Here is a 17,956-nt window from a genome sequence, read left to right as displayed (position 1 = left end):
TTCCTTATGGACCCCAGAATATACAGTTACTTTTCAGACTGGATACTAGAATCTACTGTATAATTTGTATGAAGATACCTTTTGATAGGGAATATTAGGCTACCAGTATAACACAGAATACTTTTATTTTTTGTATTCCGTCTTCTGTCTCTATGTGAGATAATATGAGAAACAAGGTAGATAATCAGAGGTTTGACAAAGACTGTTTTTCCTTCCTCATTTTTATGCTTTGAAGAGATGGGAAATGCACTGTAAATAATGTTTGGTATATTTAAATGAGGGTTTAAAAATTACCTGGAATTATTGTTTTATGGAGAAGGCTATTCAAAATAGGAACTTTCAGTTTGCATCTGTATGCCAGCCTGAAGCATCATCCTTTAAATCCAGAGCTTTAAAAGCATTGGCATTGAAATGCATTGTATAGGGGTGAGCAGAGCTGTAACTGAGCTAAATATATTGGCAGCTCTGCATCTGTTCCAATGCTTTGATTGTTGTGCATGGCATGTTTGATGCAACCTTACCCATAGGATCTTCAGTAGAGCAGATGTGGGTGAGGAGCTGCCAGAGAGGAAGGTCCAATTCACATGCTTACTGAAGGCATCAGTATCTGCATCTGTCTTCAGCTCTTAGGGGAAACACAGTGCTCTCTGAGGGCCACTAAGTGTCTAAGTCATACATGCAACAGAGATGAGGTGGGATAATGTGCTCTCTTTTTTGTCTCATGAAAAAGAAACTGGCTTTTCCACTTAAATAAAGCAAAATGGTCTCATACAGTTCTCCTTTATTTCCCTCTGGCAGCAAAAAGTGTGCCTTAGTGCCCTATGAGGATAGCTGAAAAATGTTCATTGGACGTCATACCTCAGTTTAAATGGGGAGGGAAGAAAGTGCTCCTGGCTGTCTCGAACATTAAGGAGAATGAAATGGATGAATAGGTGTCCTTGCTATGTTGGCTTGATCAATCTGTGAAATGATGCAGGATTTTTGTATTTGGAAGGGTATAACCTATAGGGTAGGTTCAGTAGTAAAAAACCGATAAGTCCCAAATCGTATATGTGAGACTTTCTGCCAGCAAAAATCCTGCTTAAATACTGACAAGTGGGAATATTGTTATGGAGACTTTGCTTGCTTATAGGTGTTTACTTATAACCAGATACAGAAAATGTAGCCTTGGTTAATTTCTGAGCACAGTGTACAAAGCATCTTTTCTTAATGTTTTGGTCATACTTGGTTTGTCAGTCATTCAGTCTCCACTGGGGAGAACTGAGGGTGAGCTGGACTGTCAGACAGTTTGTTTCTGCGAGACTATCTAGAATGGAAAATTGTCCTCACATTTACTGAGTAAAAGCAACACCTTGCAACCTGCAGTCCTTGGGTGCTCTCCCTCCTGCTTTGTAAAATAAAGGCTTATGATAGTACTCACATTACAAGGATGTTTTGAAGGGAATCTAATTAGTTGTCTGTTGGCCTAGTACTAGCATGAAAAGGACTGTTGTAGTGTCTGAGTAGCTACAAAAGAAAAATGGTAATGCAAACACTGTTCAGTAAGTAGAGGCCTGATTTTGAAAGAGTTGGATTTAAAATATTTCATGCCTAGGTATTGTTGCATAAGTCATTCAAAACCCATGAAAAGAGGATGCTGTTTAATTCTTTTTCATCTGGGTAAAACTTAAATTTAAAATAAAATTTTGCATTAATTTTATTGAAATATAAGTAGGGGAAGATAATGAAAGATTTTTTATGTATTAAAAATTCATACATAATTTTTTATTTTGAAATTACTGAATTACTGTACTTAGTAGGGATGAACAGCAATTTAATAAGCTCTTAAGGGTATGAGTAAACTCACTTTTGAAAAAAAAGTAGGAATGAAATGGTTTTCCACTACCTTTTGCAATTTGGCCTTGGAAGAGGTCTCTTCACATTGTGCACAGTTTGAGTAAATGTGCGATTTTACATCTTTAGTAGCAAAAGTATTCATGGTGTAAAAAACCGATTTCCAATAATCAATAAAGTATTCCTAAACTAAAATATGCAACTAACTTGAAAAAGAGAAGAAATATGAAAGAATTTCTGGAGGCAAGTAAAGGTGTGTAGGAGTTGCATATTCTATTAAAAGAAGAAAAGATCCCCACATAAAATCTAATTTTACTTCGCTACTTTGTAACTTAGGCAATGCTATTGCAAACCTCTTTCAAATTTACAAGAATTTTTATGATAGTCTGGAAAATTATCTTTTCAGTAGCTTGATATTTTTTCCAATCATGACAAATTTTATATTAATTTTCATAAGACTCTTCAGTTTTATCCCAGTTAGAGCAGACTCTTGTGAAGCATACTGCCCTGCAAGGCTGAGAAACTGCTGGCCTGACCTTGATACTCAGTGTCTAATGTTTCTGCTATGAAAATTCATTTTGACCTTCATCATAAAAATGAGGTCTGGCTACTACCAGTAGCCTAAAGACTGAATTTGATTTCCCTTACAATCTGAGCACAATGCCTGAGACACATGTTCCATATGCTGATGTCCAAGCAGACATTTCACTGCTTTACTTGGCAGTTCTTCTAATTTTCTCCTGTAATCTTTTTTGTACAACTTGTATTGCTGCTTCTGTTCCTTTCAAGGAGCATCTCCAAGAAGAGTCTCCTTCCATTTTCCCTCTAAGCACCACTAGATTTGTAAGATCTCTCTCTCCTCCATCTAGGCTGATCAAGCCCACCTCCCCGTAGGCACACAAGGTGAGTGCACCAGCCCTGACAGTTCTGGTGATCTCTGCTGAACTTGGTGAAATTCACTGGCTTCTCCTTCTATTGAGCATTTCTTTCTTTTATTGAGAGAGGACATTGTACCCCACGTGTCAGCTTACAAATGCTGAGCCAGGGGAAGAGTTGCTTCCCTTTGTTTGCTGGCTAAGGGTTAAGACTTAACTGTTGCAGCCCGGTATATGGCTGGCTTTTACAGCCTCAAAGATGTAGCAGAGCTTTCAGATTCATGGAAAGTGAGGGAAAATAGAGGCACTGGAAACTGCTATTCAGTAAATCTGTTACTAATGTGATCTCATGGATTTTTTTCGCCTAGAATGTTCCACCTGATTTGTCCATCTGCACCTTTGTGCTGGAGCAGTCTCTGTCAGTACGGGCCCTCCAGGAAATGCTGGCTAACACAGAAGAGAAGGCAGAAGGGGTAAGTTATTAAATATTCACATTTTTTTATCTTACAAGTTACTGCTTTTTTTCCCACAGTACCACAATTTTCATGACTGTCACAAGCTTATAGCATCAATAATTCCTTATGCTAAATTTTTCTCCCTTGCTACAGGAATGGTCTGTTTTGTGAGAAATTATAAACACTTGCAGCTTCCACTGAAGTTTGCCAGAGTTGTAAATTCACACCAAGTTCAGTGTACTGTGGGTCAGTATAGAGCTAAAAGAATGCTTCAATTTGAGATGTGATAATGTGTCATATAAAGCTTGATCACTTCTTCAGGACAGCTTAGCTTCCTGAGCATTCCTGACTGTATCAGGTGAGACTGTCAAGTAGTCTTAAAATGTGTGCTGGTTTTCTCTAGAAATAATGAAATTGTTCTGTGTGGCCTGAGGTAAAGGGTCCTGTAATAGACTTTTAAGCTGGAAATAGAATATTACTGAGTCTCGGTGGACAAGAAATATGGACACTAATGCATTCTTGCAGTCTGGAAGATGAAGGATATAGGAATTAATTAAATCCTATAGGAAACATTTTAGTTTTAATAGGAATTAATTAATTGTTTGACTGCCAAATAGATATTTACAAATAAATCATAGTAGTGTAATTAATGTTCTCTGCTGTGTAATTAATCTGATTTGTTATGCTGTAGTTGAATGTTCCCTATGTGCTTTGTGGTATTAATTTGAATTCTATGCTCCAGCTCGAATCCTATAAACTTCATGTGAGGAAGAGTAAATGTAGGCACAGGAGTGAAAGCTGGCAGGAGAGAAGCACGCCTCTGATATTTCTGGGAATGCCTAGAGAAAAGAAACTTTAAACTAATATAGGGTAGTTAGTCCTATAACATGCAAGGCACTGAGACTGAAAATGATGTTTGGGAAGTGAAGTCTGGAAACAGTCCTGTGGATGATCCAAAGTGTGTTCTGTCAGTGAGAATTTGTTCCAAGGAGTTAAACAGCAAGAGAATGAAAAGCACATCTGAGGTAGAAGAGGTGGTACCAGAGTAAGCAGATACATGCTTCTGAATCCCTCTTCCCTTAGTTTGTAAATATGGAAACTAAAAGCAACCAAATAGACAAACAAACAAATGCATAAATAAGAAGTACTGACACATACAGGCATAATGTCAAAAATCACAGTCCAAACCCCAGGATGTGCAGTGATGACTGTGTGCAGCCACATTTGTGAAGTAGAGCAACAATATTCTTGCTGTTTATTCCCAACAGATGTGGGCAGAAGCAGAAATTAAAGAAAATGTAGGGGAATGGGTTAAAGTAGTGCTATAGGGCAGAATACAGTGAATGAAAAAATGTTCCATTTTCAAATATAAAGTATTGAAACTTATCTTTAAATCATAACATCAATTGGCAGATTTTCTGTTGCATTGTCTTTAGTAGAGTGTTGTGGTCAAGTGAATATTTACTTTTAATACAGAGATCACACCCAGAGAACACTGGAGAATGAATGAACTCCTCTTCAGAATGATTAGAAAATGTAAGGTTGGGTATTCTGCTGGGAAGAGGGAGACTAAAGAGAGCTTTCTAGAGGTCGCAGGTGGAATATTTGCACTAGTTCTGGACTATTTTCTGCACTAGATGTGAGCAGAAAAAGACTTTTGTAGGGCACAGTGACTGATGAGACTTACCTTGTTTGATGGTAACCTGGTATTTTCTGGAAACAATTACAGATATTTTCTTTGCATAACCATGAAGGTCAGAGCTGTGGGCATTCGTACCCATGCCTAAATAAAACTGGTGGCAGCTGTACTGATGTACAGTGCTCTGGACTCACTGGTCTTCTGAGATGTGCACAAGAAAGATAAAGCAGTGGTCTGAGTGTGGTCATTAAGTGGCTGTTAGCTGTTTACAGAGTAGTTTACTTGGCTCTCAGCACCTATTAAATGCCAGCACTAGCAGAAGATACAGAACTACAGCTATACCAACACAAATAGATGGTATTCACTGCATCCTAAATATATTCTCTGCTGCAGAATTGGATGGGTTCTGTACAAAAGCATTAGGAATCTGCCTGTGTGTCTCTTGCATGCTTATACAGTGATATTAGAAGAGAATAATCCTGAAAATAGTAGCTTGTAGATGAAAAAAATTAATGTTGTCAGTGTCAATATTTTTCTTTCTAGTAAGTCAAAGTCAAGAATGATGATGATACTAAAATGACTGAATATGTACTTGCAGATAAATTAAAAGAACTGGCATCTGATATCTGTAGGTAGTTTCTATGAAAGATATACGAAGTTTTCCTTTGCATTCATATCTGTTTATCATAGGGAAGGTACTTATATAGGCAGTTTCATTTTTCTTTGAAACAGCTGTTAGGACAAGAGAAGAGGTAATTTTGTGCATACATCTGAAGCACTGTTATCTTCTTGGAGGAACTTCAATTTTATATTAGAATAACAGTGTTCCATTTCATTTAGAAAAAAATTTCATTTAGAAGCAGTTTCTTGAGAGATTGTTACTATAAACTGGATTCAATATGACCACAGTTTTCTAATGGAAAGAATCGTGCTACGGGAGGTCTTTTTGGTCCTCAGTTACTTTTCATTACATTAGAAGTCATTAAGGCTGCTGTGCTTGTAAGTGGTCTCCTCGCGCTGGTTTGCTTTTTGAGTTGTGTAATCTCTTGAATGCTGTCTTTATATAACAGGCATTCTTGTTATATAAGAGGTAAGTTAGCAATAATGAAATGGTTGAGTAATATGAACAAAAGCTCATGCTGACTTGAGTCAGAACAATAAGAAGCTTTCTTGTGACTAAGAAAGAATAACTATGTACACTAACTGGATTTAATGCTTTTTCTCAAAAACATTGTATGCTATTACCTGTCTCACCTTTTGTGATGTGGAAAATGATTTCCCTTTGTCCTACTGTATACCCAGGAAATGGGTATTGGTTACCTTTGCAGTAAATACCTACCTTTTTAGAGCAAGAATCCCAAAATGAGAATTTCCATACTTCATGAGATGAGTGATCCATCTATCTGAACATACCTACTTGTCTCCCCTGATTCAGCTCAATGCGGGTATCAAAGGCAACAGTGGAAAATGAGTGAAATTTAATAAGCAAGTGCTCTGTTTCTTCTAACCTTAGGCACTGAGTTGTGCTCTTGAGGTTTTATAATTTCCCTATAAAATACTATTCTTAGCTCTGGTAGTTTATTAAAACACTGAAATTCGTAGTTTGATTTGGTTTTGATTTCAAAAATAAAATCACAACTTTCTTTGTTTGTTCAGGTAGCATTATTTACACTTTTCATTTTGAACAGATAAATTTTTTTTGTATTTTACTGGGTACCAGAGCGTTATATGCATGTACCACTTTTATTAGTTCATCTGCAGTAAAAAAACAAAGAGCAACAAATCAGAAATAGAGCAGGAAAAATGGAGGAGAGAGAGTAGCAGATAATCATATAAATGAAGACTATCATTACATAGTCCAGAGCGCCCAGAATCTGGGCTGTGATCTTAAGCAAGCAGAATTACAGATGTACTGTCCTAAACAAGCCTACAGCCCAGGTACTATTTTGTAATAATTTTGGCTTGGTTTTTGAGTGTAGCTTTTTATTGTCAGAAAAGCAGATGAATGATGAAAATGGAGATCCTTATGTTTTTATAAAGCATTTAAGACCATAAAGTGTTCAGCCTGTTTGGTAAATTTTTCCAGTGAACCTTCTTTGGAACACTAAATCTCATTAGATTGAATGATCCTGAGAAAGCAAATGCACAACACTCTGGAATAATTTAGGAATGGTCACTGCAAGATGTTGCAGCTGGATTTTGCTTCTGATTCTTTTTACTCTAATTTTTTTTTTTTTGGCGGTTTGTTTTTTTTTTTTTTCCTTTTTCCTGGTTGTTTTGTTTGGGTTTGTTTTTTTTTTTTTTTTTTTTTTTTTTTTTTTTTTTTTCCAAATTACTCTTCGTTTAGTAGATTCAAGAACTCTAACACTCAGTACTTTCTTCTTGAGAAAGTGATGAAATGCTATAATCAAATCAGTTCCTGGAAATTTTCTGTAATTTTATTAGGAAATGAAACCTGGCCATCTCTCCATTAGTACTCTTGAATTCAGTAGCTTCTGAGATTTCTGGACAATATAAACAATATTAGAAACAAGAGTAGATAGTTACGTTCTTCCAGATGTGACAGATATTGGGTGGGAGAAAAGGATCAGGCATTGGAATGGGCTGCCCAGGGAGGTGGTGGATTTCTGTCCCTGGAGGTATTTAAGAAGAAACTGGATGTGGCACTTAGTACCATAGTCTAGTAAACTGTGGTGGTAGTGGATCAAGGGTTGGACTTGATGATCTCGGAGGTCATTTCCAGCCCATCTGATTCTATGATTCTATGATCTGACTTTCTGTCCCTTATAAGAGGAAAGGAAGGTAAAGTTGTCTGGTTTACGTTACCATCCACTGCTGCTGTGCTGTTGTACCTTCTGCACTGCTCTCTTTTGCTTAGCAGAGGTGTCACAGGGACCTGGGAAGGAAGTTGTCAGGTTTCAGGTATGAGGAAGGGATTTATAATTTTGTGGCTTCTTTCAGTTTTGAGATTTCAACATCTTTTTCATATAAGTTAAACAACAGACCTATACATTGTGTGCTATTACCAGTCTCACCTTTTATGACAAGGAAAATTATTTCCCTTTGTCCTACTGTATGTCCCTACTATATGTCCTACTGTATGCTTTAATTCTTTTCTGCAATATGTGATGTCTTGCTGATAGTGGTGATTCAGGAAGATCTTACAGTGTCTGGTACCTTTAGATCCGGCACACAGATTTCAGTCCATATAGCAGGCACAGTAGGTGGTGATGCTGGTTGTTACCAGTTTGTTTGTCAAAATCAAGGGCCAGCATGCATACTCCTGAGCAAGCCTACAGCTTTAAATCTCCATTGATGACATACAGATGAATTTTCCAGATTTTACAGTTTTCCAACAAGTTTTTCTATTGTGTGGCAGTTCTAGAACAGCCAGAAGAAAAGGTGTCCAGACATATTTGACATGGAACAACATCAGGTATCTTCTTAGCCTCAGTGAGCTCAAAAATGATTTAGACTTTTGTCTGAAAGTTTGTGTGGTTCTTTTTTTTTATTTTTAAATCATCCTCAAGCAAACATGCAGCATGAAAAATAAGTATTAAGATAAAAATTTGCAAAGAGAGTGTGAAAATTAAAATTAAGTGTGAGGTAACCTTTGTAAAGCCTATTGCTACTAACTCTTATTTGAAATATATTTCATATGATTCAATATAAATTATTTTTTTCTAATGGAGGTACCTAAGGATTCAAAACAGTGCTACTGTCTGCATTTATATAACAAGAGGCTAGTTTGAATTTTCATTCTATTCTAATGCATTTATTACTTCAAAGAGATCAAAAAAAGTTTTGGGTACAGTGACTAGGTACAGGAAATTAAATTCACTTGGCATTTAAAGGACATTTTACCATAAGTGGACAAGCACAGAGTCACCTATCTTTTATATTGGCAAGAAAAAACCAAAAACAAACCCATTATAATTTGAATTACTTTTGCTTTGCTTGCATTTTTGAAATATATCCAGCAATCTAATGATATAAATAGTGTACTGCTCTTTTGCCTTATGTCTTTTTTAGTCCTCCGTGATAATTATTATAAATGAGGCCACTGAAATTTGCAGATTCTGGATTGCATTTTACGTACCATACCTGGTGAATAGACTATATGTATGTGTGTGTGTGTCTGTTTATATATGACACAAATAAATACAGGTGACTTGCTTTCACATGCCATTCTGGTGTACACCTTTGTGTGGATGAGAGATGTTATATCCCATGCAGACAATTGTTGTTCACTGCACAGTTCAGTTGGAGTGATTCAGAACTCTTAATATACTGTCTTTTACAACACCTTTAGTTATTTCTTCTAGCAGTGCTAAAACATTCTTTTCATTCTGGTCTACCAGAAGACTGGTGAGTGCCAAGCCATCTCAATTTTATTGTTGTACCTTCCATCCACAGGAAAATCTCATGTCATTGTGAGGGTGTAAAGAGTATAGAGACTTCTGATGGTATCTTCTGGTGATAGCTTCTGGAGCTCCTCTTTGCTGATCTGTGCTATTTTCTGCCAACATGGGGTGTGAGCACAGGCTTTTTTGGATTAGGTATATATAGGGGTATGAGACTGCGTGGATTTGTTTTGTTTGTTGGGTTGTTTTCTTCCAATTTTATCAGCAAAGTGGGTGGGACGTTCTAAAAAGGGCTGATCATGATGGTCTCTTTTATAACCTAAGAATCTTAAGAATGTTGTATTTTGCCCTTACTGCTTAAACTTTGTAACTTTGAAACCCTTACTTAAACACTGCTAAAAAATAGAGTAAAAATTAGGAAGGTCAGCAACCTATGCATCTGTAGTGTGAATTAGTTTCAGAATCCGTTACACTCTGGAGATTTAAATCAATAGAAAATTGTTTAAGTGAAAGTAGTCTAGGTTTAATCTTTAAACAAAGATTGATGATGAATCCTGTAACAAAAGATACGAAAATACACTCTAGACAGCTAAATCAGTCACAGATTTTTTGAGTAGAAGTTATCTTTAACTAAAAATTGATGCTGAGGTCTTGCAACAATAAAATATGAAATTATTTCAAAGATGGAAATCTTTGAAAGACTTCTTTAAGTAAAAGAAGTCTAGATTATCTTTAACTAAAGATTATTATTAATGCCTTGTAACAATGAAAGGATTAACTGTCAAGGAGGGGCTTGAGATGTTAAAATGTATAAAACCCCACAAAATCCTTGTTTCAGTGGAGTGTTTATGGAGGAGCTATCCCCTGACATTGTGTTAAAGGAATGCTGGCTTAACAGTATCATGCTGTTGAGTTTGATTTCTTTGAATCAATTCAATTCCTTTGCTAATGGCTAGGCTTCATGCTAAATGAACTGCTCACTAGTAGAATCATCTGCACTTGGAGTGTAATGTGTTTCTGTTTGAGTTGTGTTTTAATGAGTCTTGCAGGACAGATGCACCAAACTCACTTATCCTCTATGGAACCCGATGGATTTCTCTCAGTTGCTTTTTTGTCCTTTCACTTCAAGTGTCAGATTTTTGATTGCTTACTAGAAAAAATGTAGCACTGAAATAAGTATGAGTTTCTTTTCGTGTCATCTGTAGTAAGAAAGTAAATGTACACATAGTTACAATTTCTGTATTTTGAATTATAAACTATGTATTAGAATACGTCAGGAGAGTGTGGGGCTTTCTAAAATTTATATTGAGATGATTTTAAGTGCTTATTCAGCAAATCACACTGTATTTGTTCTTTGCCTTCTGAGAAAACTTGAGGTAGTTTTTTGCTATTTGTCTTCCTAGACTTCATTATACAGGGGGAAAAAATTGGCTCCCAGTTGCCTTAATATGCTTGAAATTTGTTTATTTTTATGGAAAATGAAATGTAGAGTTAAATCCCTTGTTATTTCCTGCAAATTGATCTTAGTTACTGTAGTGTCTACTGAACACTTCAGTGTGTAGTTGTCTGCATTTTTTCCCCAGCATTTATTTGCCCAGCAGCTGTACTTTTCTAATACTGTATGCCATGGAGATTTGCTATCTATCTATCTCTATATATAGATAGATAGATAGATATAGATAGATATAGATATATATAGATATATATATATTTATACTGTCCTCCTGGTTGGTAATGAAGATGTGAAATATTGTCCATGCCACTATCAACTCCTGAGGCTTGGTCTTATATGGGATAGTGGGGTAGGAGTTAAAAAAAAGGGGCAGAGGATCTTATTTCACATTTCTTTAAAGACATTTAAACCCTCATAGCAAACGCAGCATGAAGACTTCATACTAAATGAAAATGCTGGCGTTTCTCAGATCTGCTCTTTGACTAATTGCACTTATGCCATTTTCAGAGAGATGGAGGTTAAAGCTGGAAGTCGGTTTCTGTTTGATACTTTTAGGTGTTCTACTAACCCATCTGAAGCTGGACCTTGGTCCTGAAAGCAAAAAACTGATGTGTGGGATGATGTTTTTGGTACACTCAGACACTGTAACAGTTGAACTGAAGTAGAACTGTAGCCAATTTAATTCTTCCATTGAAGTGGAATGGAAAAGCTAGGATGAAAACAAGGATTGGTTCAGATTCCACATGGTACTAGGAAAGAAGCTGAGAATAGCTGGGCAAAACTGAATGTCACCAGGGTAGAAGTCACACAAAATGGCACTACAGAAATACTGGCAGAGAGATTAAGATAAGGAAGATGATGGAGGTGTGCTGTGGCACTTTTATGCTGGGTGAGACAACAAGGGAATTGACTGTTTTTATGCCTTTTACCAGTCAATTCCATAGATGTTGTACCTTTGCAATCTATAACCCATAGCTTATTACCATAAAGTGTGGCAACATGCTGATGCTGTTTGGTAAAGATTCCCTGTGAAGTTCTGAAAGAGTTAGTTGTTTTGGTTTTTTGTTTTGTTTCTTTCTTTCTTTCTTTTTTTTTTCTAATGACATTTAAGCACAGTGGACTTGAAAATGGTACAGTTAAATTTGTCTTCAGAACCAGACGCTCGTATTTTTCTTTGCAATGATTAGAACTGATGTTCTAAAGGCTATTTGCACGAAATACAAGATGAAAAGATAAAACCCACCAAATCCTCGCATTCAGATGCTGTTTCAGAACGCTAAAGAGTCTCGGTTTTGCTGCTCAATCTTATGGAAAGCTGAGATAGTCTCTTAAACCACTTGTTTTCTTAACGCTACCAGATGTCCTACCAAAGCTGTTAACACGCTCAGTTTTTAAATCAGGTCAGTTTAGATAAGCAGTTAAAATCAGTAATCTAAGTGGTGATTGCTAGTTGTAGTTTTTCTGTTTTCTTTGTCTACATATCTCAGGACTGATTTGTACAAGTGTTGAGGACCGTAGCTGATGAAACCTAGACATAAAATAATGTAAGAAATTGGGTCCTAGGCATCTTAAACTGAACTTCCTGGTTTGTATATAATTTTGACTTTAATGGATCAGTGCTTTAGGTTCTTTAAATCTATTTATATGTTGTCTGGGGTATTGTGAAAACTGAATTAATATATGTGATATTAGCATTACAGTAGTGAATATCATAAAATTGATGGCATTTAATTGTTATGTCTTTAGAAGAGGTTTTTAACAATATTCAGTACAATAGTGCACACTGAGCTGGAATGAAATAAAACAGTAAGTGAGCACTCTCTTGTCTACATGTTGAATGAGAGAGATTTCATGTTGAAAAGGTTATGGATGTGGAAGGCTGTGTCATGAAACAGTGGCAGAATTGGATTGAAATTAAGGTTGCACAGGTGATTTTTGTAATTTTTTGTCTTTTTCTTTCAGTGTGCCTTAAATTTACTAACTTTTTTTTTGTAGAAGTGAGCATAATTTTTTAAAATGCAAAAACTTGATACCTTAGCTTAATCAAAAGTGTTTTGAAATACTAAATTTTCCATGAATATATATAGTTCTGGATAATGTCTGCTACAGGTCTCCAATTACTGACTGTACAAAGTGCAACTTTACATTAATCTCACAGTTGAGGCAAGGCCTTGATAGTGTGATACACAAATATTGTGTTTTCTTCTTTTTTTTTGCAAGGCACACAACTGTAATACAAATTACTGGTAAAGCCCAGGACCTTAAATTAAATAAAAGATTTTTGCCAAGTTATCCAGTTATATTGAGAATGGAGATAATAATAATGTAAAGGTTTTATACAGATTGTTTATGGAAATATCTCACCACATATATGAAAATTCTCCAAATCTACTTTTGTCTTGTAATGGCTTCTTACAGGGATAGCTTTCTGCAATATTTGGCCAGGTTGGTTCAAAAATTTAAAAAAAAAAAGAAAAAAAAAAAAGGATTCTTTGTCTCAGCTCAGTGGCTTATAATTGCAAATATAAAGAATATTTAGATGGTTGGTGCAAAATGATATCAGTGTATGAAATACGCAACAGTCCCAGAGGCTGGGAGTGTGGAAAACGCTAATCGTGTCTGCAGTAACAAGAGAATAGTCTGTTACCAGGCAGCTCTGTAGGACCTCAGCAGCTGGAGGTGGAAGATTACACCGGGGATTCTCCCTCTTGAAATGTGTTCAGTGCATTAATCCCCCAGGAGTTACCAATACCTTCTATGATAATTAAAAAAACTAACAAACCACCCTAATTCTCAAATTTGGGCAAGTTTTCGTAATGCAAGTTTGTTTCTAACTCTTCTTATCTTGCAGGGTTCAGCACCTTGGGGTGCTTTTGATGCTAATGATGCTCTGTATGCATCATAGACTTCTATGTTGTTTAAGTTTAGATGGGAATGGTCCTCCCCAAAGGGGTAATGGTTGAATGACATCAACAAGGATAGTGTTTGAAAGAAGAGATAGAAGTAGCATCATGAGACTGAGTATGATTGAACAGACTGGATTCCCCTCCTGAAGAGGAAATGGGAACGAACTGAGTTTGGGTAGGAGCAGGGCTGTTCTCTGTATTGCATCTGTGGTGTCTGTCAGAGTTGGTGATAAACATGATTTCCTGATGGCTGTTGATGAAAAGGTGTGAATAGGTACTATAAGCATGAGGATTCATCTGCACATTTGTAATTTCATCTCCCCATGGCCATATGAAATTTGAATCCATGGTGTCTACATCACTGAGCAAATCTTCAATATCGTAGCACAAATAATAAGTCTGGTGAGAACAGGCATTGTTTCACATCTATCTGTCTGTAGAGCAACTATTTGTCTATGGAGAAATGATTTCTTGTGATGCCCAGCTATTCCTTAGTGACTGTGGTAGTGTTGACTCACAGAGAAGGTTTCTGGGTTTGGAATGTTTTGCTGGAGAGTCATCAAGTGGTTTGTTTCAATAATTATAGTAAAATCAAAGCCTTTCAAGCAGGGGATCGTATCAGTCTATTTTAAGTATTTGACACTGTAGTGTGAGACCAGGTCTAAAGTTAACATATTTGGGGTTTGTTTCTCTCTTATCATAGAGAATTACCATTTTTATTTACTTAGAAGGATGGCAACAACTCTCGAGTTGGGGAGAGGGGAAAGGAAAGTGAAAGAAATGAAGGTGTTAAGTGAACAGAGAAAGAGACTGAGAACAGGGAGAAGCTCTGTTTGCAGAGTTGAGATTCTGTCCCTGGCCTCCAGGTGCTTTATTTGTAGCTGAGTCTGGGACCTGAGCACAGCAGAGGCTATGAACCCCTGCTCTTCTCAGGGGCACTGACTTGCCTTTTTAAATGTAGAATCATCCACCTATAGGCCATGAGCTTGCCTCAGTGTGCGTCAGGATCCCTCAGCTTTTCCTAAATCTGTATTTTAGTTTTGAGCATGTGAGTGGCCATGCTGAGCAGGGCCTTGTTCCTGCCAAGGTTTGTCAGGACTGCAGGCTCTGGGGCATGGCAGGGAGCTGACCCCTGCCTGCAGCAGCCTGTGCAGCAAACCTGCTGAGCTGCCTCTTGCCTCTGTGATGGGTAGTGGGTCCCAGCCAGCAGGCTCCATTTTGGAGTGTTTGCAAGATCTCAGCTGCAGTAAAAGCTCCTGCTGTGTTCCTGCAGGCAGTTTGGATTGACTTCTTCCCCTTCAAAAGTGTGCCCGTGAAATATACACATATATATATATAAAAATGTATATTAAATCACACATTTAGGTTAAAAAATGGGAGTATGCTCTTTTTGACTCTTCCTGATCTCTTTGTATGCATCTGTCCTTCATTTTTCAAATGAAAATTGAAAACTGTGCTTTTAGAGTATTGTCAACATATTAGTGAGAAGGGGAAGTATTATCCCCTCATTCATTGCTATTTTAAGGTTTTTGATCTTGATCCATAAATGTGTTTTTGATAAAAACGTGATAGTTGCTGAGCTCTGAAGATTGTCCTCCCTTTTCCTAGAAGTCTCTTCTTTCTGTCTAGGCTACAGCCTTTTCCAGCATTTGCTGGTTAGACAGCTAGTTGCCATTTAGTCCTCCAAATAATTGTCATTCCCTCTGCACATAAATTGATAAGGCTTTGATTTCCTTTTTTGTGTCATAGTAGTGAAAGCTCACACCTTACTTTTCTTTATGGACATAATGTACTTTTAAATAGGCAGAGCAAAGAAAAGTAACTTGACAAGAACAGAGGGCACTCAGACTTCTACCAGTAAACCTGTGTTCTAATTATGTTGGGTGTTGTCATCTGCTTTAGACCAAATTCATTCCATCCTGTATTGAGTCCTGCAATACTGCATATGATTTTTGCAGTTAATTCTTGTTTATGCAGATACTGCTGATGGTGTGGAATGTACTGGTGATTATGATGGCACATGCAGCTTCCACTCCTGAAGCACTCTTTTGTAGCTGTCAGTCTGTAGATAAATATGCAGAACACTTACATTTTTTGAAAGAAACTTCTATTTAAAAATATTGGGATGAGTCACAGAAGATAACGGTACATAACGAGCAGAAGGAAAGGGACAAATCTGGAAATCCTGGTTTTTAGTGGTGATTATTTAGTGTGGGAAATCCACATAGTCTAGTGTATATGTAGGTTATTTACTGACAGACTATTTTAGTTAGCCGAGCATTTTGTGCATTTTGGTCTTTTTGTAAAATTACATTTCCAGGTGGTGTTAGTTTGTTAGCTTATAAGCAATCTACTGGGTATTGGCTCTGCTTCTTCAGAAGAACTTGTGCATTTGCCCAAATTGTAATAATGTCACTAACTGATTAAATCCTTTGGCTGTTCCAAGGAGTTTCAGGTGAGGTTTCTTATTCTCTCTCCTCAGCCATGTGCTGCTATTTTTTAGGTACATTACTTCGTGAAATGCTAAACTTTTGTCTTAAAGAATAAACTTGTTGGTGGGTTTGGAGATCTTCAGAGGAACATATTAGGCAGCCAGCATTTGCCTCTGTCTGGAAGAAAGAACCACAATTCTCTTTCTGTATACTTTCTTGCTAGTATTGCAAGAAGTATGAGACTCGAGTGCTTCTTATGACTCTCTGAGTGTTCCAAGAAGATGCAAAATATAAAATAAAACTTTTTTAGTGATCCAAGATCTTTATGTGGAAATAACAATTAAAACACAGACTTGCTCGATTTCAAGACTGCACACTGTTTTTAGCCTTTTTTGTAGCTCAGATATCTGAATCTACCCAGCTTGCTGAGTCCTTTCTCAACTCATGTATGCCATGAAGGAGAAAGAGTGCATGCAATAGGCTTTCTACTGAGATTTCTTTTGAAGGTCCAGTAACTTATCCTACTCTTTTCAGTGAAATTGTAATCACTCTCTTAGATGATTTCAAGAATTTATTGGTTTGATGTAAAACAGTAAAGAAAAATAACGCCTTAACATAGAGATCTCTTTAAGACATTTAAAAGTTTGAGCAAGGGATTAATGAAATAAACTGATATGCTGATGTTCACAGTAAAAGTTGATAATTTCTGCTTGATATATTTATCAGCGAAGTATGAAAATTGTCTTGTTATGTGCTAAAGCCTTTAGGAAAGCATTTGTGACTTTTTTTTCCACTTTCTTCTTATTCTTCCTCTGTATTTTTTTGTCCTAGCATTGATAATCCTATTCTCAATGTCTTTTACCACAGGCCACTATTTGAAACCTCTTGAGGATAGGACAGGACAGTGTTTACAAGCTTTCCTTGTAACTTGAAATGTAAATCTCCTGACGATTTGAAGGCTACAAATATAGCTGGTGGTTTAAATACAGTACAGGAGGAAGCATTTTCTAAATTCTTTATTACGTACTTATTCTGCTTGTATTTAAAGCAGTTAGGGATTTTTGACTCATAGACATCTCCTTTTTATAGTCTAACTGTACTTCATAAAGGGAAATGTCATTGCTTTTGCTTCCTAATTCTGGGTAGATTTTTCACTTGCATCAGTTTGCTGGTTTTATTTTGGCCTATTGGATCAGTTCAAACTGAGGGTAAGATTAGACTAATCAAGAAGCCATACTCAGAGACCCAAAGATGAAGGAACCCTACCATAGTTGGGATTTGTAAAGAGCTTCTTGAAAATGATATTGTGAAAGTGGTGATTAAAGGAAGTGATGCAAACACATAACATTCAGTCATGCCTAAGTGAAGACTTTAGTCTGTGAGGAAATGCTTAGCTAAAGGTTTCCTTTGTTTTTCAGTTTGGTGTAACATAAATAGACTGCTGTTGAATTAATTACCTTTCTAATATAAACCTGACACTGATTTTTGCACTGATTTTGGAGTACAATAATAAAGGACACTTACATCTGTTTCTTTTGCATTAGTATAACTTTTTTCCTATTTTATTATTATTTTATTTCTTTAGATAGCTTTTATTTTCTTAATTTATGCTGTTACTTTTTGACCTGCTGCATATTCTTCCACATCTTGTAAGACTGATTGTTTTTATACATGGTTGTCTCATTCCTCTTACTAACAGGAGATCTTAACTTTGGAGCAGAAGTGATTGACCAGTGTGCAGCCTGGTTACTGACACTAATATCTGACTTTCCTTCCTTAGAAACATTACTTCCAGAATGTCATTATTTTCTTCCAAATGTCAGTCTTTGCCTTACCTCCCCACCCCAATCCAATTACACTAGAGAAGCACTGAAATAGAGACAGAAATAATTCATGGACAACATGAGAAAACAGCCATGAAACAAATATTTTTTGTTAAAAAGTCTCAGCAATATTGTGGTAAAGCATTGTAATTAAGGCTAGGAGTTTTTCAGACTTG

General features: G+C 36.6%; 1 protein-coding gene across 6 annotated transcripts in view; it reads left to right on the top strand.

Moving 5' to 3' along the window:
- The window catches only part of RYR2 (ryanodine receptor 2), a 401,127-nt gene that overhangs the window by 119,148 nt on the left and 264,023 nt on the right, over nt 1-17,956 (top strand). For all 6 annotated transcript variants that reach the window (XM_050316682.1, XM_050316684.1, XM_050316681.1 and 3 more), the window contains exon 3: nt 3,077-3,181. In XM_050316682.1, the coding sequence (XP_050172639.1) occupies nt 3,077-3,181 (105 nt within the window). The remainder of the gene's footprint in view (nt 1-3,076; nt 3,182-17,956) is intronic.

This window comes from Myiozetetes cayanensis, unplaced genomic scaffold (assembly GCF_022539395.1).
Source record: "Myiozetetes cayanensis isolate MyiCay16 unplaced genomic scaffold, myiCay2020 scf2-11, whole genome shotgun sequence".
In the NCBI taxonomy this organism is placed as follows: Eukaryota; Metazoa; Chordata; class Aves; order Passeriformes; family Tyrannidae; genus Myiozetetes; species Myiozetetes cayanensis.
This window is presented reverse-complemented; position numbering and strand designations above follow the sequence as displayed.